The sequence below is a fragment of the Vicugna pacos genome, chromosome 4, assembly GCF_048564905.1.
Source record: "Vicugna pacos chromosome 4, VicPac4, whole genome shotgun sequence".
NCBI classification, from domain to species: domain Eukaryota; kingdom Metazoa; phylum Chordata; class Mammalia; order Artiodactyla; family Camelidae; genus Vicugna; species Vicugna pacos.
The window spans coordinates 9,540,269-9,567,572 of record NC_132990.1 but is presented as its reverse complement, the minus strand read 5'-3'; the positions used below and the strand labels follow the sequence as shown (position 1 = coordinate 9,567,572).

The window sequence follows — 27,304 nt, the reverse complement described above, 5'->3', positions numbered from 1 at the left end:
CAGAATAATTTCTGCACTAAATTATTCAGACATTTCCCTGCCATATATGGAAGTACTGTTCTGCAGTTTGCTATTTTCCCTCAGACCTCTTTCCAGTCAACAAGTACAGATCCACTTCATCATTCTGAGTGGTCACCTAGTACTTAATTGTTTGGGTGCACCTCATTTTACTTAGCACAGTCCCCCATTGATGGTGGCTTCTGGGTCTTCAGTGTTATAAGCAGTGGCAGGGTAAACACTGCTGCACATAACATACACTCCCATGCCTCTCCCTCAGGTCCGATGGGATAATGAGGAAGCCTGAGTTTGGAAAACCTAACGGAGAGCAGGTGGGAGGAGTCTGCCCGAGTGTGGAGGGGCCTTCGGCAGAAGAGAGAGATGGTAACAGCAACAGCATCCTAGCCCTCCCTACTAGGTAAAGCTTTAACAGTTTGTCCTGTGATGCTCAAAGCAGTCCTGGGAGAGGAGCTGGGAAGGCAGGGGTGATCCTGCTGTTTTTACAAATGAAGACTCCGATAAAGTGGTGTGAAGGGTGAGCCTGAGGGACAAGAGGAAACCCACAGCCACCACGGCACTTCTTACTCGGGGAAGGGCAAAGCTAAGGAGAGACCAGGAGTGGGTTCTGAGAGCAAGCCATAAAACATAAGAGCAAACTGAGGCTCAGAGAGGGGGATGGACTTGCCCAGAGTCCCACAGCAAGTGGGAAAGCAGAGAGCTAGAAGTAATGACCATTGTTCGCGTGGCTTCCTTCTGGCCCTCTTCCCAGGCCCGCTGTCTGGTGACCTGGTACCCAGCTTGCTCACATGCAGATATGTTGGGAGTGCCATGTTTCTCTGGTTCCATTTCTGGCCCATTGACCCTATCACTCCCCATGACATCCACACCCTGCAGGTCACTCTGCCTCGCAGTCTGGGTACAGGTCCTGGAGCCCAGATGAAGGCAGCAGCCACGTTCCCTGCCTGGGTACTCTGCCAGTAAGGAAATGAGGCTTGTCTGGCACAACCAGCTCAGTCAGGCAAACCTCATTTCCTTTCTGATGGTGTAAGACGTTCCAGTTCTAAGAAGAAATCGGCCCCTAGGAATGTCCAAACTCCAACCTCCTGGAAGAAACGAGGGGAGGGGAGCCCAGGAGTTCAGTGGAGACTTGGCAGCACCTCGAACTTGGTCATCTTCGTATTTCCTCCCCCTCCCCCTATCCTCCCCCAACACAGCTTCCCTCTGTCATCAGCAGCAAATACTCCTGCCTTGCGGGGGCGGGGGTTACTTATAAACCTCCACGGGCTCCCACCCACCTGGGCCCCACAGCCCTGCCTCCATCTGTGGGTCAGTGATTTGGCATCCTGGTCACATTCTCCCATGGAAAAGAGGTACTGTGTTGGGGAAGAGGGGGATTCTGGCGCCCGCCAAATCCCAACTGCGGCTACTGGGCTCTGCCTGGCTCAGACTTGGTTGGGGTCCCAGGTGGAGTGGGAGGGTAAGCGCACTTCTCAGGGAAATGGCCAATCCCAGGAGCCTGTCCCTGGCCCCCTTCCTCCCACCTTCTTCCTCTCCTGGAGCCTTGGAGCCCACCAGAGGGTGAGGGCTCAAGCCACTCTCCTTCCTCAAGGCTGCCATTCCAAGCACCTTCACTCAGAGGAGGCAGGAAGGGGTCGGAAAACAGCACTAGTGAGGACCTAGGTGTCTCCAAAAAGAGGAGTGATCACTTACCCTGAGATCCAGGCACCCAACTGCCACATAGTTAAGCCCCAGACATGTGCCCTAGAAGAGGAAAAAGGATGCTCCCCAGCCCACTTGGCATGTGGGCAATGTGTGCACAGCAGTCTGTGTGTCCATGTCATCACGTGTGTCCACCTGCACTTGTAAAAATGTAACAAATACTTGTTACACATACAAAGCTCATTATGAGCCAGGTGTGGTCCGAGGGCTTTCTAAGATTAACTCACTTGATCTTCCTACCAACACTGTGAAAGAGGCATCCCCATCAGATGAACAAACTGAGGCACAGGGAGGCTAAGTCATTTGCTCAAGGTCATAGAACTCAGAAGAGGCAACAGCAGGGTTTGAAGCCAGGCATCCTGGCCTCTCCTAGGCACATGTCAAGTGTGTTACACATGTTGGTGTATATGCATCTGTGTGGATGTGCGCACCTCTGGGGAGGGAAGGGTGCTCCTCTTAACCTGGACCTTACAGCTTCAAAGCCCTGTAAGGCAGCACTTTATCTAAAGGAGTCTCCTGGTCCAAAGTGAGATCTGAGTCCCAGCCACCTCTGCTCAAGCCTGAGGCCATTAGGGATCCTTCCAGCAGTCACAGGGGTGGGTGGAGACAGCAGATGGCCCTGGAGGGGCTACAAGGGGCTGCCCTTCCTGCTCCTGCTTCCCAACCGGTCCCACAATTGCAGCTCCATCCCAGCAGGGCCTGTGGCCCCCTCAGCCCGGACAGCGGGGGTGACCTCTGCTGCACATTGGTTTCCTCTGATCCATGTCTTCCAGATGCCAATTTAATCCAGCCAGCAACCAGAGGCTGCCGGTGCCTGAGCCCAGGGACACTGAGGAGGAGGCAGCACCCAGGGTACTTACTGTCTCAATGCCTTGGGTTTCAGCTAAGACCCTTTAGAGCATCTGGTTAAATTTCCTGCAGCTGACAAGAAAGCTTATTTATCCAAGTTAAACTGTGAGCACCTTGTGTCAACGGCTCTGAGAACCATCTCAGAACGATGCTGGCATTTGTGGAAAACAGCAGAATGTGGCCAGAGAGCCGCTGGGGGAACTTCTACTCTGAAGCAGCACCAGCTACTATGGAATGAGTACCCATGAGGTGTCAGGTGTAGTTTCAGACACATCATCTCTTTTAAGCCTCAAAAGGTCTCTATGTGCTATCAATCCCCTTTTACAGACATGAAGATGAGGCTCAGATGGGGAAACGGCTGACTGCAGGCAGGTGCGGGTGCTCTAACTGTGTGATCCCAGGCAGGTGTGTGTGGAGCGTAGCCAGGCGAGATCCCACCTCCTCCCCTCACCCAGCCCCCTACACCCGACACCCCCTGAGTGAGGCAGGCGCAGGAGGCAGACATCGTCTGCTTTCCTCAGATCCTCCCATCGTCAGAAGAGAAACCACATGCTGTTACAAAGATAGGGTCATTTATTCACGTTATATTACCAGATTTTGAAGGCAAAAATACAGTTCTGCTTTGAACACCAAGATCAGACATTCCCCCACCCCCCACTTACAATGGCAGATACATACATTTGCATACACGGGAAATCGAAATACACAGCACGACAGGTCTCTAGGACAGGAAAGCTGCCCTCCCAGCGGTGTGGGGCACCCCACATCCAGCCCTGAGGTCAGCAGAGACACTGCCTGGGCTGAGAGCCAGCACCAGCATTTCATTCACACCCTTGTACCACCTCTGCCTTCTGATCTTTCTCAAAGGCCACTTGACAGGGTCACCAGCAGTGGAATGAACAGAAACAGAGAAAGGCACAGCACATGACAACTTCATGGCGATAACTTCCAGGTGAAGGAAATGCTCTCTGAACCCTCATCCCCAAACGGCCCAGGGAGGAAACAGGCCCTGCAGCATCTCATGACCCAGGCAAGGTCCAGGCCTAACCTGGGGCCCAGGTGGGCCCCTTGAGAGCACCAGAAGGTTAGCGAAGGGGTGAAACAGGATTTCCCTTGGTCCTGAGAATGAACCACATACTTGACTATTCCAATGGAACATGGAGGAAAACGTAATAGGAAAACAAAACAAAAAGAATTTTGCTTTAAGAGTAAAATAACAAAAAGGTTACCACCCAGGGTTATTTGTCTCCTTTCTTTTAAGGCACTTTGGAAAAGTCAGGATCTGGGGACAGAAAGAGAGGCCTTCATTCTTTGCATTTCCCCAAACCGCCTCTCAGTGCACTCATTCTTAGCTCTATCAACATCGCTCTCAAGGAGCAGGGAACTGACAGAAGGAATACTCTTCGCACAGCCCAGCTGCTTCTGCAGTGGAAAATAATTTGTAACCAATACAAAGGCTTCTGGGGAAAGAACCAAGTCAGCATCTGAGATGTTCAAAGTGATAAAGGCACAGGTAAGATTGGGGCTGGGCACCAACTCAGCCTCCACACTGAGGGCTGGCTTCCCGAAGGTCAGTGGTGGAGGTCCAGGCTGCCACGAGCTGAAAGGTCAACCCTAGGATTAGAAAGCTAAATCCTAAGTCCTTAGCCTGGGCTGGACCCAGCAAGGGCGCCCAGTGGTAGGAACTGCCTTGTGCACCTCACCTCAGGCAGGCTAAAACCTCCCGCAGCAGAGGTGGGCTTGGGGAAGACACTCCCTGTGGGTCAGCCTCCCAGGAGTGGGAGCACCTCCTAGAAACCTGAGGGGGGACGGGAGGCTTTAGGCACCAGAGTGGTCGTGGGGAGTGTGAGTGGGTTCAGCTGAACTTCTTTCTAGATCTCTAATTAAAAGGCACATTCATGCTAGAGGATGAACTCTGTTTGAACCTGAGCGCCACACGCCAGTTTTAGGGAACAGGCGAGAGGCAAAGGAACAAAAATGGGGAGGCAGGAAGGAGAAAGGCAGCGGAAGAGAGGAAGGGGAAAGAAGGAGAACCAGTCCTGCGAGGTGGGCCAGGCGGTGCTGCCGGCAGAGCCAGCAGGGCAGCCCCCAGGGCCACGTGGAGGCTTCCTCCACCTCCCCAGGCTGAGGGCCCGCAGACAGCCTCATTTACAACTCCACAGCCTAGGGCCCTAATGGGAGGCCCTGGGGTCAGTCTGAGGAGGTGGGGGTTCCCTTTGCCCTGCCCACCTGGGGAGGGGGGGAGTTGGAGAGGTGCGGATCTGGGCCAGGCAGGCCGAGGCTTCCCTGCCACCACCAGAGGTCCAGCATAATGCTGATGGGGAGGGAGGCCCACCTCTCACCAAAGGGCCCAAAGGTGATTTTGCTCTTCAGAAAACCTGGCCCGCCAGCTACATCAGAGGCCCGTGTGTGGCAATCACAGCATACATTATTTTTTTCCCTCTAAAAAATGCTCAATCCCCTCCCCACATGTAAAACACCACAATAAAAATACATAGGAAATTCAAGTTTACATAGCATGCTCAGAGAAATAAATTGCCATGACTTAACACTAAACAGCTATGCAAATCTGGATCAACACAAAATCAAGCTAGATTATAATTAGAACCTGATTTGTTCTTTCTTTAAAATACTACAAACTGCTACTGAAAAAAAAGGATTTACATTCAGAAATCAGACAATCTGGAGAAAGGCCACTGAATGTGAGAACACCGAAGGCTTTTGCTCTGGTGGCTAAAGTCACCTTGGAATTCACACGTTAGCAGGGCAAAAGGTCCAAGGCTCAAGTTTTAAAATTCTTTTGCTAAGAAAAGACACACACGCATGCGCACACACACACGATTGTAACAGTTGCATACCACCAAAAGAAGGTGGGGGGTGGAGCTAAAATGAGAATGGTTAAAATTGTATTTTTCTATTACAATATGACAACCAAAGATCATCACAGCAATGCAATTTCAGCAGCACTCTCCACGTATTCACAAAGTAATATTACTACAATTTAAAGCGCAGTTCTTACCTATCTGACAACAAATTAGCAGGTTTTTTTTACTGGGAATGAGTCCCACAGTCACTAGATTTGGGGGTGTGTATAGCTCTGGTTCTTTGGGGTCACTCTGTGAACAGGCTTAGAACCCTCCAAAGGCTGACGGTTTCTATGCTTAAATACACCTCGGAGGGCTAAGAAGTCACGTGCCGAGCCAAGTTGGGGGCCAAATGTCCCACTCGTCCTGGTCATCTGGAAAGGCATCTGAATGATGAGCAGAGAGGGCCCATCACTCTAATTGGTAAGAATGAGAAGGACCAGCCCAGCAGATTGGCAGAGATACCCAGCAGAGGTCCCTGGCCATTTTCAGGTCTCTTTATCAGTGTACCAAAACGCTAGCTCGGTGTCCCGATGTCGACTGTGATTTTGGTATACAACGGGTATCTCTGAACGTCCAGCACCAGGTAGGTAAGTGTGTTCAAACCATCAGAGAGCATCGTCTCTTTTGTGTGTGCAATTCGGTCAAACCTACAAGGGAAAAACAGGCAAAGGGTTGGAGTCAAAAAAAAAAAATCTTAAGAAAAAAAAATTAAATGTTTGTACTTCATGGCCCCTCCTCCCTCCTCCTCCAACCCTATCCTGTGGATCAAACCCTCCCTCTCTCTAGGCATGGAGCCCACTCCAGAGCCTCATTCCTGCAGCCTGCCTCATCTGAAAAGGGGAAGAAGGAAACTCACACAGAGGAGAGAATAAAACACAGAACACACCTCTGAGGATTAGGTTCATTTTTCTTGTCTCTTGAGTGGCGGATCATCCGACACTTCCCGATCACAGCATTTGGGCGAGATACAGACATGCCTTTGAAAGCTAATCTGTAAGGAGTAAAGGGACAAGTCATCATTACAGAGCAGCCAGAAGGCTCGCGTCCCACAGTCCCAGCTGCAGGACTCTTGTCCAGCCATCCTGCCTGCTGTTCTCAATGGCCCAGACCCCAGCCCAGCGGGGCACTGGCTAAAACTCACACCTTCCCCATAACCTTTGACCACTGGTTTGAGATCTTGTTGGTGACTATCCTGTGCCAGGCACTGGAGGTGTCTGCCTTCATGGAATTTATAGTGTGGATACTTAGAACACAGGGCCACCAATGCCAGGAAGGAAATTGTAAATACAGTTGTAAATGTATTTGTAAATACAATGAAAATGTTATGTAAATAGTCGCTAGTGCACAGCAAACTCAAGTTTTGCTTTTTGGAACTCTCTGGAATTTTTTTTTCGGAATATTTTCGATTGGTGGTAGGCTGAATCTGTGGATGCAGAATTCCCAGATACAGACAGACAGCTGACTGTATACAGTGTTTCTCAAAGGTTTTTGGCCAAGGGGAAGTCTCTCTGGTTAGAAGTGTATGAATGGAGATTCGGGAACAAGACTAGAGGCAGCCAGAACAAGGTGGAAGGTTCTGTGAAGGTTCTGGGAGAAAACGAATGAGGACCAAAACCAAAGCCTTGATGGCAGGAATGCAAAGTTAGCTAAGGGGCAGGAATGGCTGGTCCTGGATGACTCCAGGGTTCCCAGCCTGGCCTTCCCCGGTGCTGAGCTAGTGCCTGGGACTCAGTGAGTCGGTTCATAATAAAAGTTAGGTTCCTTATCTTTCAAGAAAGCTGCTCCAGGGGGAGGGGCAAGATAGGGGTAGGGAGTTCAGAGGAACAAATTACTATGTATAAAATAAATAAGCCACAAGGTTATATTGTACAGCACAGAGAATACGGCCAATATTTTAGTAATTATAAGTGGAGTGTAACCTTTAAAACCTGTGGATCACTATGGTGTATACCTGAAACATACAATATTGTACATCAACTATATCTCGATTTTAAAAAGAAAAAGAGAAAAGAAGGCTCCTCCACAAACCACTCATCCTTCCAGGCCCTCCTCCCTCGGGGGTCCGTCCTTGGTGCTCCCTCCTGCCAACCTTCCTGATCACTCAGGTCTGTGCTGTCATGTCAGCCCTGGACACCATCCTGCGGGCCCAGTGTGCCCAGGCGTGGTGCTGTGGAAGCAAGCTTGTTTCTGTCTGGACCCCGTGTTCAGGGCTTCCGTGTCCTCCTCCCCATTGGGCCTGCCCGGCCCAGTGCTCTGCATATTGATAACCAGTCTGTACACTCTACAACTCAAGTGTTCTTCAAGGCCTGTATTAAAGACAGGTCTATACCAAGTTCTCATACAAAGCGAACCTTAAATGACTTGGGTGCTGCTCTGACAGATACCTGTTAATGACCAAATTAATGTACTCCAATTAAGAAAGGCACTATCCAGCTCAGTGACAGATTCAGACTGGCTCCCAGAGGGACGATGTGCTTTTTCCCTGAGGCTGGCAGGGCTGAAGACTCCATTACCAGGAAGAACTGGGCAGAATGTCGTTTCAAATGCCACCGACAGATGGCTTTTTATCATCTGTGATGACAGCTACATGATAAAGGTTTCCCAGCTTACAAAGAGCCCCAGGGTGTGGATGGTCATGTAGTACAAGTCAGAGTAAACTCACCCCTTTACTTGGTTCTCATTTTACATTTTCCAAAAGGCTAGTGCAAAAAGCACAGAAGTTTATTTTCCTAAAGACATTCTACAGCAAGGCACACCTAAGTTATTTGGGCTGGGTGGGGACTGCGTCTCTCCTGAGGGTCAATCCTTGCAGAATAACCAAGCACTGATAGAAAAACCAGAAGTAAAGGGAGACAGGGAAGAAAGAGATTTAAGTTGTGACCATTACCTGTTAAAAATGTCATCATCTTCACCTCCCCAGCCCCAATAATTATTAGGAAATCCATTGATGGTGAGAAACTGTTGTTTACTTAAAGCAGAGACACCTCCAAAATACTGCAAATAAGGTAGGCTGGTGAAAAAAAACACACACACACACAAACACAGAGGACCAGTGGTTAGTAAATTGTGACTTTTCAAAATAAAGCTTGCTCAAAGTATAAACACTGCTAAAGTTATTTTTATTCTCTGCAACTTTGAAATTGGGGATTTATGAAGGTTTCCTGTGTTTTGTTTTCATATCAGACTCAGATTATTTTAGAGAAGACACAGATATCAAAAAGTAGAATCTTGCTCTTTCTAAGAACACTGTGCTGCTTCTGTGGTTATCTAGAAAAGCAATCAGTGGCAAGAGTGTAAGCCCAGTTCTTCTGCACTGCTCAGGGATCTGCTCCCACACAGGAAAGCCTTATCCAGGAGGTCCTAGAAACTCAGACTGCTTTCAAGTCTCCCTGTGCCCACTCCATCATGCTCCCCCTTCCCACCCCAGCCTATCCACAGTCTGGCTTTCATTCTTCCAAAGGTACACTGGCCTGAAAATTAACCCCAACGGTCAAGACTGCATTTCTGAAAACTTGCTAAAATTAAATTTCCTTGGAAGTTTCTGCCACATCCTGCCTTAGCAAAATGTATCATGGTGAATCTCTGGACACATCTTCAAGCAGCAGGGCATCTGGGCTCTCATCCTTTCAAACCTTTTTGTATTTCAGTTATTTCAGTGGTTATGAATCATGGACTCCTGAGGGATGCAGAGGGAAAACTGACGAGAAATGTTAAGAATCTGGATGTGTCCGGAGACCATGCAAAGGCCTTCCCGTAGGTCCTTTAGAGGCTGTGGTTTTGTGACGACCCTGCGTGCAGCCCCAAACCACACTCGGGCTTTTATAGGAATCCAAAGAGACCAAAACCCATCATACAAATTAAGGAAAACTCTAACTCAGACTTTGAGGGGGAAGTCAGCCAAACCATATAGAACATACGAAAAAAAGATGCAATTATTATTTTCAAATACATTCCGGAATTCTGACTGCAAGTAGCCACAAGCAAAGATCCCTGGGGGAACCTGCTTTAATGAATCAAGGGAATCTCCTAGTAATTAGGTCTTATCATTGAGGTGCCAGGTCATCCTCCTTTGGCATACCACACACTACAGCCGGCACTCGTAATGTGAGGGTTTGAACCAGAGGTGGCCAGACCATAAAGGCTTTTTTCATAATGAATGCTTTTACAGAAATGGACTGTTAGCCACTTCAATGGGGAAGTACATGCTAGTTTGACAAGATTCGGTTTTGCTGTCTCTGCTGCTTTCTCTTACCTGCCCCGTCCCCCAAGCCTAACCGCTTCTGCGTGAAACAAACATGGTGTTGTGGTAAAGGATGAGGAGGTAAGCATCACCATGCTTCAAAGGAGGAATTCAGAGGAGCCAGCGTCTCTCAAAGAGAAGACACACAAACAGGGAGGGAGCGAGGGAAGACAGGGTACAGATTGCTGTTTATAGTCAGATCTCCTCCCTTTAAGACAGGAAGCTTATGGTCTAAATGCCTTTAATCTGGAAGAAGGAGCATCCCTACTTTCATCTCAACAGCTCTCGTGCCCCCAGCAAGGGAGGACAGAAAGAAATTATGAGAATAAAATGAGTCTGAAAGAGAGCTGTTGTATCTAGACCAAAGGACTGCTGGTCGGCACAGGCTCGCCACACTGTGGTCGGCACCCAGGCCAGGGATGCCCAGCACACAGGGCACCTGAGCACAGCTTTGCAGAGCTTCCCAGGGAGGGAGAGGTCAGGATACCCAACTGACAGGCAACTTAAGACAATTTTATGTTGATATAAACATGGATAAATTAGGGACCAAAATGCAAATTTATTTATTTATTTCAAGATGAAAAAAATGGACCACGAGGCTTATTTTCCACCAGTGACAATGTGCTTTGGATTATGCTGCTGGCTCCTGGGGACAGGTGTCAGCTGCCTTCCTTGAGACGGGCATTTTGGTGGAAAAGTTTGAGTCGTAATGTTTAAGCAGAAGCCTGGGCTTTGCAGGGAAACAGAATCACTTTCCTTCTTAAAGCGCCAAGGAACACCTGCTGAAGTATCCAAGCACAAGAATTTACCGGGGGAGAAGGATTCCAATTTGTCCCCCAAACTGTGTTGGGAAGTGGGGAGGAGAAAAGGAGGTAATATAGCTTCTGTTTGGGGCCCGAGGACAAGAGCTATGCCAAACATGACTCTTCTCACCTGGACGTGCGGAGATCTGGGTGTCTCTGGACTCTACTTGCCTCCTCAGATAATAACTGACTGGGCTTAAAAAGCACCATGTTCTCAGAGGAGGCATTCTCCTCCAGAGCCTCCATGCACTCCTGGGCTGGAGGAATTGCGTTTTCTCGACATTGTGTAAGAGAGAAACATGTTTTTCTGCAGATTCTGGTCAACACCTCTTACCTAAATCCAAACTTATCCATTGCTACAGAAATGTGCCGTGGCTGTGAAAAACACCTGTAGGCATTATGGTCATTCATTGGAATGAGGTCCACATCACTAAACACAAAGCAGTTGTAGTCATAGTCCTTCAGGGCCTCTTGAAAGCCAACGTTGAGGAGCTTTGCACGGTTGAACATGGATTCTCCAGCCTGGTGTAAAGCAAAAGAGTTGATATCAGATGCAGTAAGGCCTTTGAATGGACTACTCATAGGGACTGGTGACTTGTCCACACCACGTGGTCATCACGCCGCTCTTGGGCCTCATTTTCTGCCCTCACTTTACAAATCAGTACCGAATGGCATTCCCTGAATCAGCAGTCCCACCTCCAGGAGTTATCCTGTAGGACTTGCAATTGTGCAAATGACATGTGAGCAATGTGTTCACTGTGTTCACCACATGTTCATCACAGCAGAAGATTGCAAATAATGATACAAGCATCACCAGGAAACTGCTTAAACAAACCATGGACATCCATACAATGGAATAGAGCCATTTTTTAAAATACGGAAGCTCTAAAAGGAAATGATCTTCAAGATAGTATTATTAGGTATTTAAGCATATGTGGCATTTATTCACATACTACACATAAGCTAATTGCAGGAAAGATACTCAGGAAACTGGTGACTATGGCACTTTTCACTTTACCCTCCTTGCATGGTTGTCTACGGTTTGATCACCATATTGTGTGCTTTCCAGATGCCTGTCACTTAACCAGGCACCAGAGAAACATGGCAAGCCCAAGTCAACCTCTGCCCTCACGGTGCTCACAGCGCAGGGTGGGGAGCAGTGTGATACGCAGCATGATAGACCAAGTGTGTATGAGAGAGGAGGACAACTGCTTCAGGATGCCAACCATTGGGTCCCCAAGAATCAAGTATTTTGATGCAAAGGTACTTCGTATTTTATTTACTTATCTTGTTTATTTTCAGTCTCCCCCATTCAGTGAAGGCTGGAATTTTTTTTACTTTTTATTCACCCAGTGCCTAGAATACTGCCCAGCATATAATAAGAGCTCAGTAAATGACTGCTGGTTGGCTGGCTGGACAGATGGATGGATGTATGGATGCATGGAGGCATGGATGCATGGACAGATGGATGGATGGCTGACTGGATGGATGAGCAGACCAATGGATGGGCTTCAACATACAATGGCAGATGGCAATCCTTTGTGGAGGCTCCAACCAAGGAGCCCGTTGGGGGCCCTTGGGTCACCACCAAGGACCTTTGCTCCTACCAACTCCCATGACCCCAGGTTAGTAAGGACAGTAACAGCATCAACACAGCCACCCTTACACATAGCAGTTCACAAGCCCTTCCATACCTGTACTCTTTCTGACCACAATTCTCCCAACACTGCCAAGAAGAAACTAAGGCCACATAAATGACAGAGCTGGTGCTGGAGCCCAGCACTGGAATCCTCACTTAGTGCTCTTTCCCAGTACCTCATGGGATCAACAAGATCAGGGTCCTACACCTTGGGAGACAGTGTGCTCCACAAGGACCCGCAGCAGCTATGCCATCTCAAAGGCAGGACACCGAACCTTTCTCTCCAGGACTCCAGGAGTGGACTCGGAAACTGGCACTCCACCAAACTACCTGTGTGAGGACAGAGCGCACAGTGCCACAGCCCCCGAGCCTCAGGAGGGTGACTCAGAGAAACAAACAGCTTAAGAAGGATAAGCACCAGGAAGTCAGAAAAAAGCAGCTGAGAACAGTAAATGAAACATCTTACACAAGAGCTCCTTTCTTCAAGAGCTCCTTTCTTCAAGGTGGACAGCTGTGCCCAATGGCACTTGGGGCGTTTTTTGGCTGCCCCATCAGTTAAGAGTGATTTAGAAGTCTCTCTTCAGCTAATTCTGCGTAAGTCATGAGGTAAAAAGAAAAAAACCCAAAGTTTAGGAATTGCATATGAAGAGTATGAAGTTTTTGTAATTATTATTATTACAACACATTGCTAATACTTGCTGGGGGGGAATATGACACACCAGGTACAGGTAAGTGTTTTACACACATGGTGTGTCATTTAATCATCTCAACAGTCCTGTAACAACCTTCATCCAACTCAGATTTACTTCATTCCTCCCACACTCTTCTACCTTCTGATGATGGGGAGAGAGGTCTGGTACTTTTCATCCCCATAAAGACCCTATAAGAGTTAGCTTTCTCTGAACACTGTGAAATACCATTCAGCCCCACTGAACACTTTTCCAACAAATGAAAGGGCAATGTCCCAACAACGCCTTGTCCCACCTGTGTAGTAGACCCCGAGGGTGGCCATCCAGTGCTCCCTTCTCTTGGTCTGCTCCCCAATAAAAGGGGCAGGGTGTTGGCGGCCATGTTGCAACCACAGGACCTGGCCTCTGGCCACGATCGTTTGATCTGAGCAGATCCTAACTGAAAATACCCTGAGCATTTTTCCTCTCCCAGGAACAGGGAATTTGGAACCATGAATGGGTGCCTCAGGCACCAAGCCCCAAGACAACGGCAGCCTGGAGGAGAAACCCAAGGAGCAGACCTGTTCTACCCCTTCCCCCACGTGTGGTGTAAGAGCTCCTGCAACTCAATAAGGTGCTGCAGTGTCTGCTCCACACTTAGAAGTAGTCAGAGTCAGGCAGTTTTCCAACATAAACAAAACTACACATCACTCGTCCCATCCTCCCTCCCAGCCTGGCCTCACCTGATCCTGGGAGCTGCAAAGGGCGGGGTACACTTTCAAAAGTGGACCTACTAGAGCAGCAGAATAGTAGATGAGGAAAGTGTGTGTCTGTGTGTGTCCGTGTGTGTGTGTGTGTGTGTGTGTCTCTCTCTCTCTCTCTCTCTCTCTCTCTCTCTCTCTCTCTCTCTTCCTCCCCTGGGATTAAAGAAAAGTCAATCCTAGGCTGCTTTGGATAAAATGGTGTAACATCTCGGGTAACTTCCTAGATAAGAAAGACAACACCTGGCCAGTCTGCCAACCACCACCATCAACAGAAGGTGCTTGTTCTTCTCTAGCGAGTGGGAAGACACCCAGCCCTCATTCCTGTCCCTCCTCCTTGGGCACATTCATCCAATGCATCTGTCACTCCATTCACTCAGGTAAACATTGGTCAAGCACCCACTCTCTGGCAAGTACACAATTGTGACAGACACGCATCTTTACTCCAGGAACTCCAGCTTCTTCACTTATCAGCTATGGGACTCTGGGCAAATCACACCTCTAGGCCTCATTTGGTCACGGCGATGTTCACAGGTGAGTTGTATTCAACGAGACAATGCAAGAAAAGGCCTTAGCACACTGCCTGGCAACGAATGTCAGCAACTCTCATCACAGCAGGAGGTTTCCCCATCCATCCTGAACGGTCAGACCTTTCAAAATGTCTCCCAGAGACCCAGCCTGGAGACCCCTCCCTCTCACTCTTCTGTGTGTCCTTTCCAATCGGCTTCAAGGTTCCTTCCAAATCCTGCTTCTCTGATGGAAGAGGGGATTTCTAAAAAGGATTAAGGCTCAAGTGAGTTACCGTGTGGCTCATACGGTAAGGATCTCTGTAGCAGTGGAAAAAAGTCAGATAAGCTTGGGAAGTCACACTTGACAAGGAGAACATGGTGCCCTGGGAGTAGGTGAACCTCTGAATGGCCGAGCTTTTTAAGTGCAGGCTTCGTCTTATATAGGTGGACAAGAGTTATACTTATCCTTTTGGCTGGATCCTCTTAACAGAGGGAGAGGACAAGAAGGAAGAAGAAAGGCCAAAAGCAATAGGACATTCCCTAGCTGGACAGGGCAGCTGTCTCCCTGACCAAAGCGCACAGAAAAGCCCAGACATTGTTAATCTGACAGTGGGTGTATCAGTCAAGCTAAGCCAACAATAGTCAGTCTAGAGAGGACAGGAGCCTGGGCCTGATCAGGAATGTGGGCCTACGATAGAGTGAGGAGACGTGAAGAGGGAGGCTCGGTACAGGCCAAAGGCCAACTTTCTCAGGGGAGAGAAGAGTCTACAGCCTCAGACACTTCATGTAGCAAACCCAGTGCCCTTTTGGCAAATCCAGGTGGCAGGGACAAATGTCTTAAGATGTGCCAGATGGCTCTCCAGAGCTATTAAAACCTTTTTCTAGTGCTCCATTTACAGTAAACATTAGAGAGAGCAAGGAGTATGTCCACTGAAAATGGAATCCTCATACAATGCTGGTGGGAATATAAAATTGTGCCGCCATCTTGGAAAGTCTGGAGTCCTGGATGAACAAAGAGTTACCATGTGATCCAGCAATTCCACTCCTGGCTCTATACCTAAAAGTACTGAAAACATGTCCACACAAGAACTTTCACACGGCGCTCATAGTAGCATGATTCAAAATAGCTAAAAAGTGGAAACAACACAAATGTCCGTTAACTGGTGAATGGATAAATAAAACGTGGGATATCCATGCAATTCAATGCTACTCAGCAATAGAGAGAAATGAAGTACTGATCCATGCTATAATGTGGATGAACCTTGAGAACATCATGCTTCAATGAAAGAAGCCAGTCCCAAAGGACAACATGTTACGAGATTCCATTTATATGGACGGTCCAGAATAGGCAAAGCCATAAAGACAGAAAGTGGGCTAGTGGCTGCCAGGGCTGGAGGGAATGGAGGAATTGGTAACTAAGCAGTATGGGGGTTTTTTTTTGGCTTAATGAAAATGTTCTAAAGTTGATTGTGGTGATAGATGCACAACTCTGAATACACTAAAAGCCACTGAATTATATACTTTAAATAGGTGAATTGTATGGTATGTGACTATATCTCAATAAAGTGATTACCAAAAAAGAAAGAAAAGGAAAGCCAGGAGAGGACCAGAGGGTCCTGTTTCTCCCTCTTTCTCATATATTCATTCACATCACTCATTGGGTATCTACTCTATGCTTAGCAGTAGGGATACAGAAAAAAAAAAAAAGACACAAGCCTTGCTTTTGAGGAGTTCCAAGGTAAACAGGCAATTGTAATGGGGTGATGACCTCTTCATGGCGGACAGTTACTGGGGAGGGGAGGAGAAGGGAGCTACATAGCCCGGCACGTATGCAGAAGTGGAGGTGGAGACACGAATCAATCCTAGGGAATCAGACAAGGCTTCGGAGAAGTTAGCCAAGTTCAGGGGAGGCATGAGAAGAATATTCCTAGGGCAGAGCAGCATTTGTAAAGGCTGTGAGGAAAAGAGAACATTCAAGGAACTACAAGAAATACACACCAGGAAAAGCCAGAATAAGACATGAAGGTGGATGTGGATCAAAACATGGGTGGGGAGAGGAAGGCCGGGAACTCGGCTAAAATACTCAAGGCTTTATCTTTTATTTAGGCCACAGGGAGCCCTTGAGGTTTATACAAGGTTATGTTTTGCATGTCAAGGAGGGATGTGTGCCCTACTCCCCAACTAAAGGCAGGGAGACCAGTTTGGAATCGGTCGCGTGATTCATGTGAGAGACGTCGGAGTCTAGGCAATGACACCGGGCAAGCAGAGGCCTCCCCCCAAGGGCTCCACTTCCTCATTTCATGCCTCACCTGCAAGCAGCCTTCGTGGGGCTCTCACAGCAGGTACAAGTGTGGTCTAATCCCCAGGCAAATCCTGTGGTTAAGGCTAGAACAGCCTTTCCCTGATTGCAACGGGGGACAGATGACCATCGACAGAAAGCCACAGCCCTCCTTGCCCACGCTCCAGCAGTCTCTAGAAAATCCATCAGACCAGTCTGCCTTCCCTGGATGTCAGCCCACATATCCTCTGACCATGATGGCTTGGGGGCTGACCATACCCGGCCCCTCCTCAACCAAAAGACACAGCAGCAATGAGTTTGGAAACATCAACTCGAAGCCCAGACTTCCAAAGAATCAGAATTTTTGCTCCTGTACACATGCCCAGGTCCATCACAAAGTCATCCCAGCCCCCACCCCAATACCCACAGTAACCCACTGACTCTCAGCCCCACAGATCCAGAGCCGGGTCTGCAGGCAGCACAAATGTTTGCTGAAACACCCTCTTGCATGCTTTTCTGTGCCCACTCAGACGCCACGAGGAGAGGCCTAGGCCGAGGGGGTGGTAGGAAAGCAGAGGAAGCTCCGGCTGGGCAGTCCTGCGGCAGGACTGACCTGCAGGCCTAAGTGTGGACCTTGGGACAGCAGACAGGCCGGCTGGGGGTGATCCCCAGAGAATTACTGGGATTATACAAACGCTGAGTTTGTGGCAGGCTAATATCCACTCACCCATGATTTCCTAGCCCCTGGGTCTCTGACTTTGAACCATAATAATATGGTAGCCCTGAGCTTGGACAGGGCCCACAACAAAACCTGGATCTGAGACTTGAGCTCTTGTCCCAGTGAGTGAAGGAAATGGGCCCTTCAGGGTCGGGGGCTGTTGGGGTGGTTCTCTGTTTGAAATTACTCACAAAAGTGAGCACACCCTTGGCCTCTGCCGGACTAGAACACAAGCTAGAAGCTGTGTAAGTCACCTTTAGAGAGAACTGAGCTAATAGAACAGCCCAGCAGGGATTCTGGGCAAGGTAAACCCAGAGAACAGAGTTTTTAACCCCCAGCTCCACGGCAGCCCCAAAAGGATGTCTGCCTCCCCTCCCAGGGCCCCCGGCACTGAGACAAGACTTTCCACAGAAAAACACTTAGAAAATAAAGGCTTCTTTTTTCAGAAAGCAATCTGGCCACTTATGTTGCAAACCATAAAAATGTTTAGACCATTTCTGAACCCATAATCCCATATTTGAAAATCTAGCCTGGGGAAATGATTCTACGTGTGAAAGAAGCAAACACAGAACAAGCTGCAGACTCAAAGATGTTCATTATAGTATTACTTATACCAGTGATAAAGTGGAAATTATCTAAATGCCCTCTAAAGAGGAATGTCGAAGTTAACTATGGTAAGACGACATGCTCAACTACTATGAAGGCATGGAGAGTGATGATTATGAAGACTATGAAATAACACGGGAAGATGCTGATGACATAGCATTTAAGAAAAAAGCAGGATACAAAAGTATATATACATACAGTATGAGCTCAACTGTGGCTTAATTTTAAGGCTCAGTCTCTTAGACCTCTGCACAACAGGCTGGCTTCCAGCGACCTCAGCATCTCCAAGTGAGCCACAGAGGCCAGTGGCCTTGCCTGGGGGACGCCAGGGCCCGGGATGGCACACTCTCTGGATTATTTACACAGCTTGCCCCTGACCAGCTGGGCCTGGGCTCTGGGTTGGATTTGGGGGCACGTGGACATTACCAGGGTGGCAGCAGTGATGGCAGCAGCGGCAGCAGTCACAGCAGTAGTGAGGTCGGCATTCCTCTCTCTCTCTCTCTCTCTCTAGGAGGTGAAGGGCACAGAAGAGGAGGTGGGTGGAGAGCAAGAAGCAGATCACAGAGAGGAGGTCCTCCTTCAGCTTGCTTTGCTACAAACAGGATTGACAAGTAAAAGCAAAAGGCCCCCACTAGAAGGGAAAAAAAAGAAAAAGAGAAAGAAAAAAGACACAAGGATGGCTGCAAGGGAGAGATGTGAGGAAGAGAGGCCAATGTCCAGGCTGTGACCACCCTCATTCCAGGGTGCAGGCAAATTCCTAATAAGCTGTCATTCCCTGTCACGAAGCCCACAGTGAGCAGAGAAAATGACATTTGCCAGAACGATGCCCAGGGAGGCAACTCACCAGCTCTGCGAGTACCTGTAAGCGTGATGACACATCCCCCAGGGGACCGGAGCGAGCCACAGACGGGAAAACACACAGCAAAGGAAATGACCGACTTCTGGGGCAGCACGCTGCAGCACTGGGCTGCAGATACTCCCAGCCTTCCTGCAACCCTCCCGGGCCCCTGGCCCCCAGAAGTCCTGGCGCCCAGAGGAAGGGGCACTGCAGATCAGGACTGGCCCCACCCTTCGTGAGCCCCACTCCTGTACACATCAATCTGGACGCTGACAGCTAGGGCAGGAAATAGAAATCAGGGGTGGCGGACAATGAACAGACACCATCGAGGTGGAAAGCAGATGAGGGGGGCCTCAGGCCTCAGGCTCAGCAGGGGGTGGACTCCGGAGCTTGCTTTACTCTGCTTCACCTTGGCCTCACCTGGCTGCCTGGCCCGGTGACAGAGGAGGTAAGCTGCTGAGTGTGGGGACAGATGCTTTCACTCACTGTGGGTGCAAAGGGCTGTCTCCAAGCCCACCCACATGTGGTCTCAGACAAGCAGCCTAGAACCACCTTACAACAGGGTGCAGAGGAAAAGGAAGGGGGGAAAAATTCCAAAGCCAGACTCCTCAGGCAGGAGCTGGGTCCATCTTCCAGGCCGGTTTTACCTGTTACCATGACAACGGGGCAAGGCTTCCAGGGGGTCCTGAGGCTGTTACTCCAAAGCTGCCACCTCCCTCTTGTGACCTAGTGGGACTCATGGAGGCATTGCCAAGTGGGTTTCGAGCTGTTCCCCAGTGAAGGGAATCAGGTGTTCAAGGAATACACATGGCAAGGTGAGGCATTTCTTAGGCCTCCTGTGATTTCTGTCCAAATCCCAGTTCCGCCACCCAGCCATCACGGGACCCCGAATAAGCTGCCCGCCGCCGGGAGCCTTCCAACAGCAAGATGGTGGGAGGACCCACTGCCTCACCGGGGGGCTGTTAGAGCCAAAATTCAAAGTGCAACATGAAAGAGGTTCAGTCCAAAAGACCATAATGTTTTATGACCACCAACAACCATAGGGCTAAATTAGGTTCTCTGTAGTTTTCCTGAAAAGGGAGGTTACCCCTGGTCCGCCACAGGCAGGAGGCTTTGAGAAGAGGCCCGGTGGTGACCGGCCATACAGGTTCCCAAAGGTCATGACCTGGCCTGGAGGGGAAAGAAGGCTTCACTTCTGAGAGGCACACACTTTGCCAGAGAACCTGGAGCAAGGGGTCCCAAGAGCAGGTGCAACAGGCAGGAGCCACAGGGAGCAGCTCCATGCTCCAAGCCCTGACCGTGCACTGGACTGCACTGGACTCAGGGAGCCACGAGGGAGTCAGACTTGAGGGACCTGGGGCCTTGGGGCCTAGGGGCTGCAGGACTGGTAGATCTGCACACAGAGAATCATCCCTCACACCTCACTAGAAAGCACAATGTGGCCACCAGGGGACAGAAGGAAGGGAAGGCACACAGGACGGGGCTGGGAGGTGTGTAGCGTAAGCAAAGGTACAGGCAGGGGAGCAGAGGGTGTCTCGGGGGTGGTGGTGAGTCCAGCGTGGCTGTGGCCTGAGTGAGTGAAGGAGGACTGAGAGGAAGTGGCGGGCAGTAGGTCCACGTGGACTGCAGAGGGCCTCCCTCGGATGCCAAGCTCAGGCCTCTCTGGCCCTTCAGACCCTTGCTTATAGGCAGTGGGGACATACTGAAGGCTTCAGGGAGGGCATAACATGGTCAGAACTAGAAAAATCTCGTGCAGCTGACTGAGGTCAGAGGTACCAGAGGATAAACAAACAGAATCAGAGACGGATCCTGGACACTGGCTCAGGGCCAAAGGGCTGCCGTGGTTATTATAAACCCACCTGACTAGCTGGGCCCACATTCCCCGCCTATTGGGTAATTCTTATGATGGTTAATCCCACAAACATCCTGTATTTCCTACTGAGGGCTAGTGCTGCCAGGTGGCAACCTGCCTTTCCGTCACCTCTGGTGGTTTTATAGTTTCCTTTCCCGATTAGAGCATGAGGAAGTGTGGTGTGCACACCCACCCCAGCCCCCTGCGTCTACTATGACATCCTGATCTCCTCCACCGCACCAAGGTCCAGCACTGGACCCTGGGGAGGACAGCTGTGCCTCAGAGCAGCAACCCTGACTCCAAGAGGCTGGACGTCCCCCAACCCTAGCGGGGACACTGCAGACACTGGCGGACTGGGGCCAGAGGCGGGTGGCACTGAGGACCAGCAGCAACACTTTCTCTCCATCTCAGCTGGGAAGCCCCGCCCTGCCCTCCATCCCACTTGTGAAATGTGAGTTGTTGTGGTGATTGGACGGGACTAAGCCAAAAGGGAGCAGTTAATAGCTTAGCATGGACAGGGTAAGGGCCATAAAAGGCCATGAAAGCTCACCCCTGTGTGTGGAGCTTGAGAGACAGCCCTCCTTTGAAGAAGCTGGTGGGCTTGATTGACATGGTCCCTAAGTCCACAGTCCTCTGATACCCTGGAGGCCACACGAATGGGAGGGAGGGGCTCGGCGCTGGTACTGAGTGGGGGTGAAGCAGGAGGTGGGGAGAGTGGTAAAGAGTTTCTCACCTTAATCCTGGGCAGAGGAAATAGGAGGAAGAAGGAGGGGCAGGGAGAAAGGACTAAGACCAGCTAATGTTTACTGAGGGTTTGTGTGCCAGGTGCTTCACAGCTCCGTGTACTAAAGACAGAGACCTTCCTCTCCACCAACGAGGAAACCAAGGTCTGAAGGACTCAAGCCCAAGGTGGCTGAGCTGGGAAGTAGCAGAGCCAGAACCTAGGCAGCCTGAGCCTCACTCCCTCGCCCCCAGCCCTGGATACCCAGACCTGACAAAGACCTCGAGGGAGGGACCCAATGGCCTTGAGAAGGGAGGTGGCGCTGACGCAGTGAGAGGGCACTAGGGGACGGGGCCTGGGCTCTGAGCTGCAGCCCTACTGTTGCTTATGTGGCTTCCTACCAGTCACCTTCCCGTTCTGAGCCTCAGTTTCCTCATCTGCAAAACAGAAGAGTTTTCACACTATCTGGTCTCAGGGGTCCCCACGAATCCCAGCAAAAGTTAGGGGGTAGAGATGGGGACATGGCCCCCACTGCAAGTCGAATAGCACCACTGTGACCCGCTGTGGAAAGGGGGCTGAGCAGCATTTTAGTGGAGCAGAAGGGGGTTTTGTTCTTAAAATCCTGTCTGAGAACCCCTGGACCAGGTGTCTCAGAGGCCCCTCCCATTTTAAGCATCCTTTCTCCCCTTAAATGGTGTGTGTGGTGGGGAGGTGAATGAAGAGTCAAGATGACAGCAGTGTGTCTGAGACGGGAGGATGCCGAGAGGCCAATTTGCTCAACAGATGGTTCACAAAGCCAAAGCCAGATGCCATGAACTCCCTTTCCCTGACCACAGCAATAAAACAGAACACAGGAAGTTCCTAATCTGTAGATGAGACAAGCTCCAAATGTTTTCCCTCCCACCTCGTTCTTTTCAAGCCTTAGGCTTCTTATCATTATTATTTTATTACGGGTTCTTTCTAGGTATCACACAGGACACTCTTAATTGGAAAGGTCGGGCAGACTTCAAGTTTCTCCATGACTTGGTTATCTGGAAGTCCGATCATATTTTCCCAAAGAAATAATCAGGACGGAGCTGGAGCAGAAGAAATAAGATTAGCTGGGGGAAAGGAAGATAGAGAGGAAGAGACTGTCCTCAGGTGGAAAGTTAACCCTTGGAAGAGAAGGACAAGATGAAGATGCAAAAAAACATGGATTAATTGCCTCCCCCCCCCTCCAAAAAAAGACATGGACTGGGGTGGGGGGTAGATGATGATATGACAAGACTAGAGGAAAAAAGGCATAAATGCTTGAAAAACTAAAAATGAAATACCTCTGATGCTAAGTTGCATGTGGGGAAAGACAGGAGAGGGAGGCAGAGTTGGAGGGGGGCAGAGTTGGGGGGTGGGCGGTTCTCATAGGGCAAGTAAGGAGGTGCAGGGGAGGAGGTGTTAATGTAGACCTGCTTTGCCCAAAGTTTGATTCACAGAACATTCATCACTTGTGATGGTTCTTGGAAAACGGCTCTCCAGTCAGACAAGCTCAGGAAACAGTGTTGAGTCCTTCTGGCGGCTATAATGCACACCAGTACACTGCAGCCTCCATGTTCATGTTATTCAATCCAGCATTCCTCAAATGCATTTGGCCTCAGTCCTCCATTTCGAAAACCACACTTTGGGAGAAGCCCTGTCTTAGGCAGGGTCCAGTGTTAGCCAGCACAGGGGTGCCACTGGTCCAAGCTGGCTTGCTTAACTGTTCTGCCAGCTTGGACTGGGGCAGGCAGGAGCAAATAGCTGGTATAGGACACCTGGAAGTCTGTTGTTTGAAACTTGGGGAATAGCTGTTTAAATCATGTCATAGGAACTTAAGATAGTGGCTAAATGTCACTGGTCCAATATTTGCTTTGACTTCATAATTGAAGGGAAATCTCACATGCACCTAAAATACAACCTGTCTGTACATTAGCATCCTGCCCTCCAAGTCTTCCTTAACCACAGTCACCTACATGCAAAAACTCTGCATCATCACTAACTCTCTTTTACCCTCTTTACCCAAGTTTATATTGTAATCTCATATATAGGCCATCCAGACCACCGCTGTCTATCTTCCGCTCAGGCAGATTTGTGGGAGGTCATCAAAGTCTTGATGAATAAGATCTGCCATGGTGTCTACAGTGTATCACTCATCTACTGGTACAATAACTGTCAAAGAGGGAAAGGAGATGCAGCTGGCATGGCTTGTTCTTAGTCCCTGCTGGCTCCTGGTGATGGTGGCTTCCTCTTCCAGGCACTCACTGCCATTGCTTTAATAGCAGGCTCCTGAATCCTGTCATGATAAACATGTGCTCATTGGCATCAGTTACGTGGTCCTTGATGACAGGGCTTTTCTTAAACAGATATTTGTCGGATTGAAGTGACTTGGAATTTGCAGGGCATTTACCTATTGTCTCTTACATAATTCATATATTCTTCTAAGATGACCCGCAACTATCTGGCTACCTTGCCTGCAGATTTTCTCAGGGACCCGGTCCGTGCCTTACTTGGCCAAGGGACTCAAACAGCCTCGAGGGGGTTTGCCAGCCACCCGCTCTCCCACCTTCAGCTTCAGTCCTTGAGATTATTAGCAAATTGTTCCCTGGAAGGGTCCTGCTTACCATAAGTGGGGCTGAAAGCTTCAGGACAGGTAGGACTGGGGACTTAGGTTTCTTTATTATCTCTCTGGAGCTCTTTGCACCGGCAGTGCTCCGAAATGCTTGACGAACAGACACACTACTCTTTCTAGCTTCCCTTCTGGTCCAAGGAAGGCCCACAAAGTCCCTCAACTTTGATGGAAGCTATCAACTGCCAACAATCTTACTACTCAAACTTACTTACTACATACAAGCAGATCCAGAGTTTATCCTGAAATGAACGGCCATTCAGCCCTTTAAAAATGGGCAGACTCTGTCTCTTCAGATGAATTTCAGTGGAATTTGGTATGTAGCTTGTTAGATGTCTTATTCTACCCGGCAGGTTACAATCTATAGATATGCATTTAGGTATTCAGGATAAACTTGAAATACCAAAGTTATACTCTTGGAAAAATTAAAAAACTGTTTGGCATTTAGCTCATTTGCACTAAGATAAGGAGAGTGGTGGTGGGTGGAGTTGAAAAATGCCAGATGTCGAAAAAAACACTTCCTTTCCTTCATTCCTCATTAGTCTCATATCTGACTGCACAAGCACACACGCGCGTGCACGCAAACACACACACACACATCCGCTCCCTCCCTCCCTCCATCTTCCCAGACCTCACCTGGTTGATAACATAGATGCCATAGTCCAACTGCTGACGCTGTAGGATTGGGTGCAAATAATACAACCAGTACTTGAGGTGTTCCTGTCGGTTGCGGAATGGAATGATGATGGCCACCTTGTGAGGGGAGATGCAGTCCTTGGGGGCGTAGCGACCACCCAGCTTCACCTCCGGATTCTGTTTCTCCACAAGCTTCAGATCCACGGGCATGTTAAACTCAATCATCATGGGGCCGACTAGAGGGGTGGAGGGAAGGAGAAGTGGTCAGGCCACAGGACTCCGCAGGGGCCAGGCTGCTGCCACAGGAGCATCTCCTACTGGGAGGCTGTGCGGCCGTGGGAAAGGCACTCACACCTGGCACTAGGCACCATGTCCAGCAAGAGCGTGACCAACCATCCCAGGAAACCCTCCGGTTACCAGGCAAAGCCACACAGCTGGCCATCCTCTGCAGCACTCACCGTCCCAGGACCCAATCCTCTCAGACTGTTTCTCAACTGAAAAATGGAAATGGAGTAATTCCTACTCAGACTTCCCAAAAGGCTGTCATCAGGATCGGAGAGCATGGTTGAGAAAGCACTTTCTCAGAAATCCTGAGTTTGAAACCTAACTCTGCCACCTCCCAGCTTTGTGGCCTTGGACAAACGACTTACATCATCTCTCTGAACCCAGCCTAGTTGGGGAAAATTGTGTGTGTCTTCGGAAAGTCAGTGCTGAGGGAGTCAGCCTGAAATCAGAAGGCAGCAGGGAGTGGCATGACTAACCCCTGTCTCGGGAAGGGGCAGGATGCACAGATGAAACAAACTTGACAGGCAGGGGCTGGAGGAACTGAAGGGAAACAGGACAAATGGCCGGAAAGAACATCGCAGAAGAATGCTTAGTATAAGTAGGGGATGAAGAAGGGAGGAAAAGTCAGGGGTGACTCCAAAGTTTCTGGCCTGGAAGAACATGGCTGCAAATGAGAGAAATAAGTTAGTAGGAGAGCTCTTGGCTTAGAAGAAAAATTGACGAGATGTGGGTGGTGGATTGCGAGGTAGTGGCGCATTAGGAGGAGAGAAGGCCAAGGTCAAGACCCAGACACGGGCACGGCAGTCCTCGTCTCCTACGTAGAAACAGCTGGAGCTCAGAGAGGGCCTCACTCCCCAAAGTCTGAGGGCCGCCCTCCCACAGCACACGTGGTGAGGGCAGGAGAAAGATGACTGGCCCAGGGACACACAGGAAATCAGCCACAGAGTCGACACCTAAACCCAGGCCCCCAGTATTCCCGGTAGGCCAGACTTTCTCAAAGTGGGTTCCAGGAAACACTAATCCCAGTAGAACACTCAATGGAAGAACATATCTCCTGGTTAAATAAGTTTGGGAACCCTGCATACTCAGTCTTGCTTCTGGAAAGTCATGGTACACACCAAAGGCCCTGAGAAGCTGAGCAGTCAAGAACCCCCCTTCACTTTATCTAACCCACTGTTTCCCAAATTTATTTGGCCACAGAACCATTTTATCAGGGAACACATTTTGGGAACCGTTACTCTAGCGTAACCAGCTTTACCTGTGAAGGAAACTGTCCATAAGAGCAAAGGAAGGAAACAACACTACAAAATAGAAGCCAAACGCTGACCACAAACTCACAGCAAGTTCACCTAAAACACACTGGTGAGGACGACCCAAGGGCCAGGGTGCAGCCCTCTGCCATCCTGCTTGCCCATCTATTGAGGTTGAGGTTCAACAGCACCACTTGTTCCCGGGGATCACTCACCCCCCGAAATGAGGCCACCCCCCAAAAAAGGAAGCTGTGACTCCTGCTCCTCTTGCAGGTGGGCGGATGTGGACTCGCCATCTCCTCCTCCTCTCCCCTCTCCTGCATCCCAAGGACTCTGCATGCCCTCCCTCCCTCTGACACTGACCTAGTTCCACCATCGCAGGACCTGCCTCCATTACTTCATTTCCTTCGAAGACGCAGCTCTGATCATATCACTTTCCTGCTAAAACCCTCCAGTGGCTCTAAGGCTGTAGCCTTGGACAAGGGAAGGTAAGCCCCTAGCTCTTCCGTCCCAGTTCTCCCCCTGCCCCTTTCCTATAAACCATGCCTACGTCCACACTTTCCCCTTTGCCAGACATGCGCTTCCCTCTTGCCGCTAACAGCAAACCTTTGCACTGAGAGACTAGAATCTTAAAATCGAATCCCTGATCTGGCGGGTCCTTTTGCTCTCCTCATGCCTGCAGAGCTACAGCCCCTGAAGGGGGTCTTCAGGGTTCCAAAAGCCCTGGTCCCTCCCTGAGCATGCACCTCCCTCTCTGGAGGGACAGAGGCCTCACGGATCAGACCCTCACACGACTGTCTGTTGACCCAGCCCCCGCCTACCAGGGTACCCTCAGGTGTGCAGGTACTATGCTCCAAAACTAAGCAAGGGCTCGGTGTGGTCCAGTTTTTCCCACATCTATTACCATAATCATGTGAGGCAATCAGTGAAAATACGGATTCTCAGGGCTTTCCCCTGGAGAGTCTGACTCACTACATCTTCGGAAGGACCTACATAAATAACAAGAAGCCCAGTGATTCTTACTGAGCAAGCCGGGCAGCGGGGAGCTGGACCCTCCCCCCTTCATAAGTCTTGGGGTGTTCATGGAGGTAGCCCTTCCCCACAAGGTCCAGCAGGCCTGGGTTGCTCGACCCCCCAAACCTGAACAAAGCCTTCTACGAGGCCCTGCTGCACAGGGCACTTGTGAAAAATATGAAAAGAAGATCCGTCATTGGGTTTTTCCCACTTCAAGGGGCCCCACAACATCTGCACCCCACTCCAGCCCGCCCCACCTTTGGTTCTGAAGATGCTGCTAAACATAACTCCATTTTCGGGAACCCAAGAGGCATCTGGACTGTGACCCTACCAACTTTCTCACACCTTCTGAAACCAACCCAGAAAACAGGAATTCATACTTGGGCTGCCCAGCCTCCCCGGAGCAGACACCTGCA

General features: G+C 49.7%; 1 protein-coding gene across 1 annotated transcript in view; it reads right to left on the bottom strand.

Moving 5' to 3' along the window:
- Positions 1–5,616: 5,616 nt before the first annotated feature.
- The window catches only part of B4GALT1 (beta-1,4-galactosyltransferase 1), a 46,278-nt gene continuing 24,590 nt past the window's right edge, over positions 5,617–27,304 (bottom strand). The window contains exons 2-6 of the mRNA XM_006216825.3: positions 24,340–24,575; positions 10,810–10,997; positions 8,320–8,442; positions 6,319–6,423; positions 5,617–6,079 (exon numbers count right to left, since the gene is read on the bottom strand). Of these exons, the coding sequence (XP_006216887.1) occupies positions 5,947–6,079; positions 6,319–6,423; positions 8,320–8,442; positions 10,810–10,997; positions 24,340–24,575 (785 nt within the window). The 3' untranslated portion in view covers positions 5,617–5,946. The remainder of the gene's footprint in view (positions 6,080–6,318; positions 6,424–8,319; positions 8,443–10,809; positions 10,998–24,339; positions 24,576–27,304) is intronic.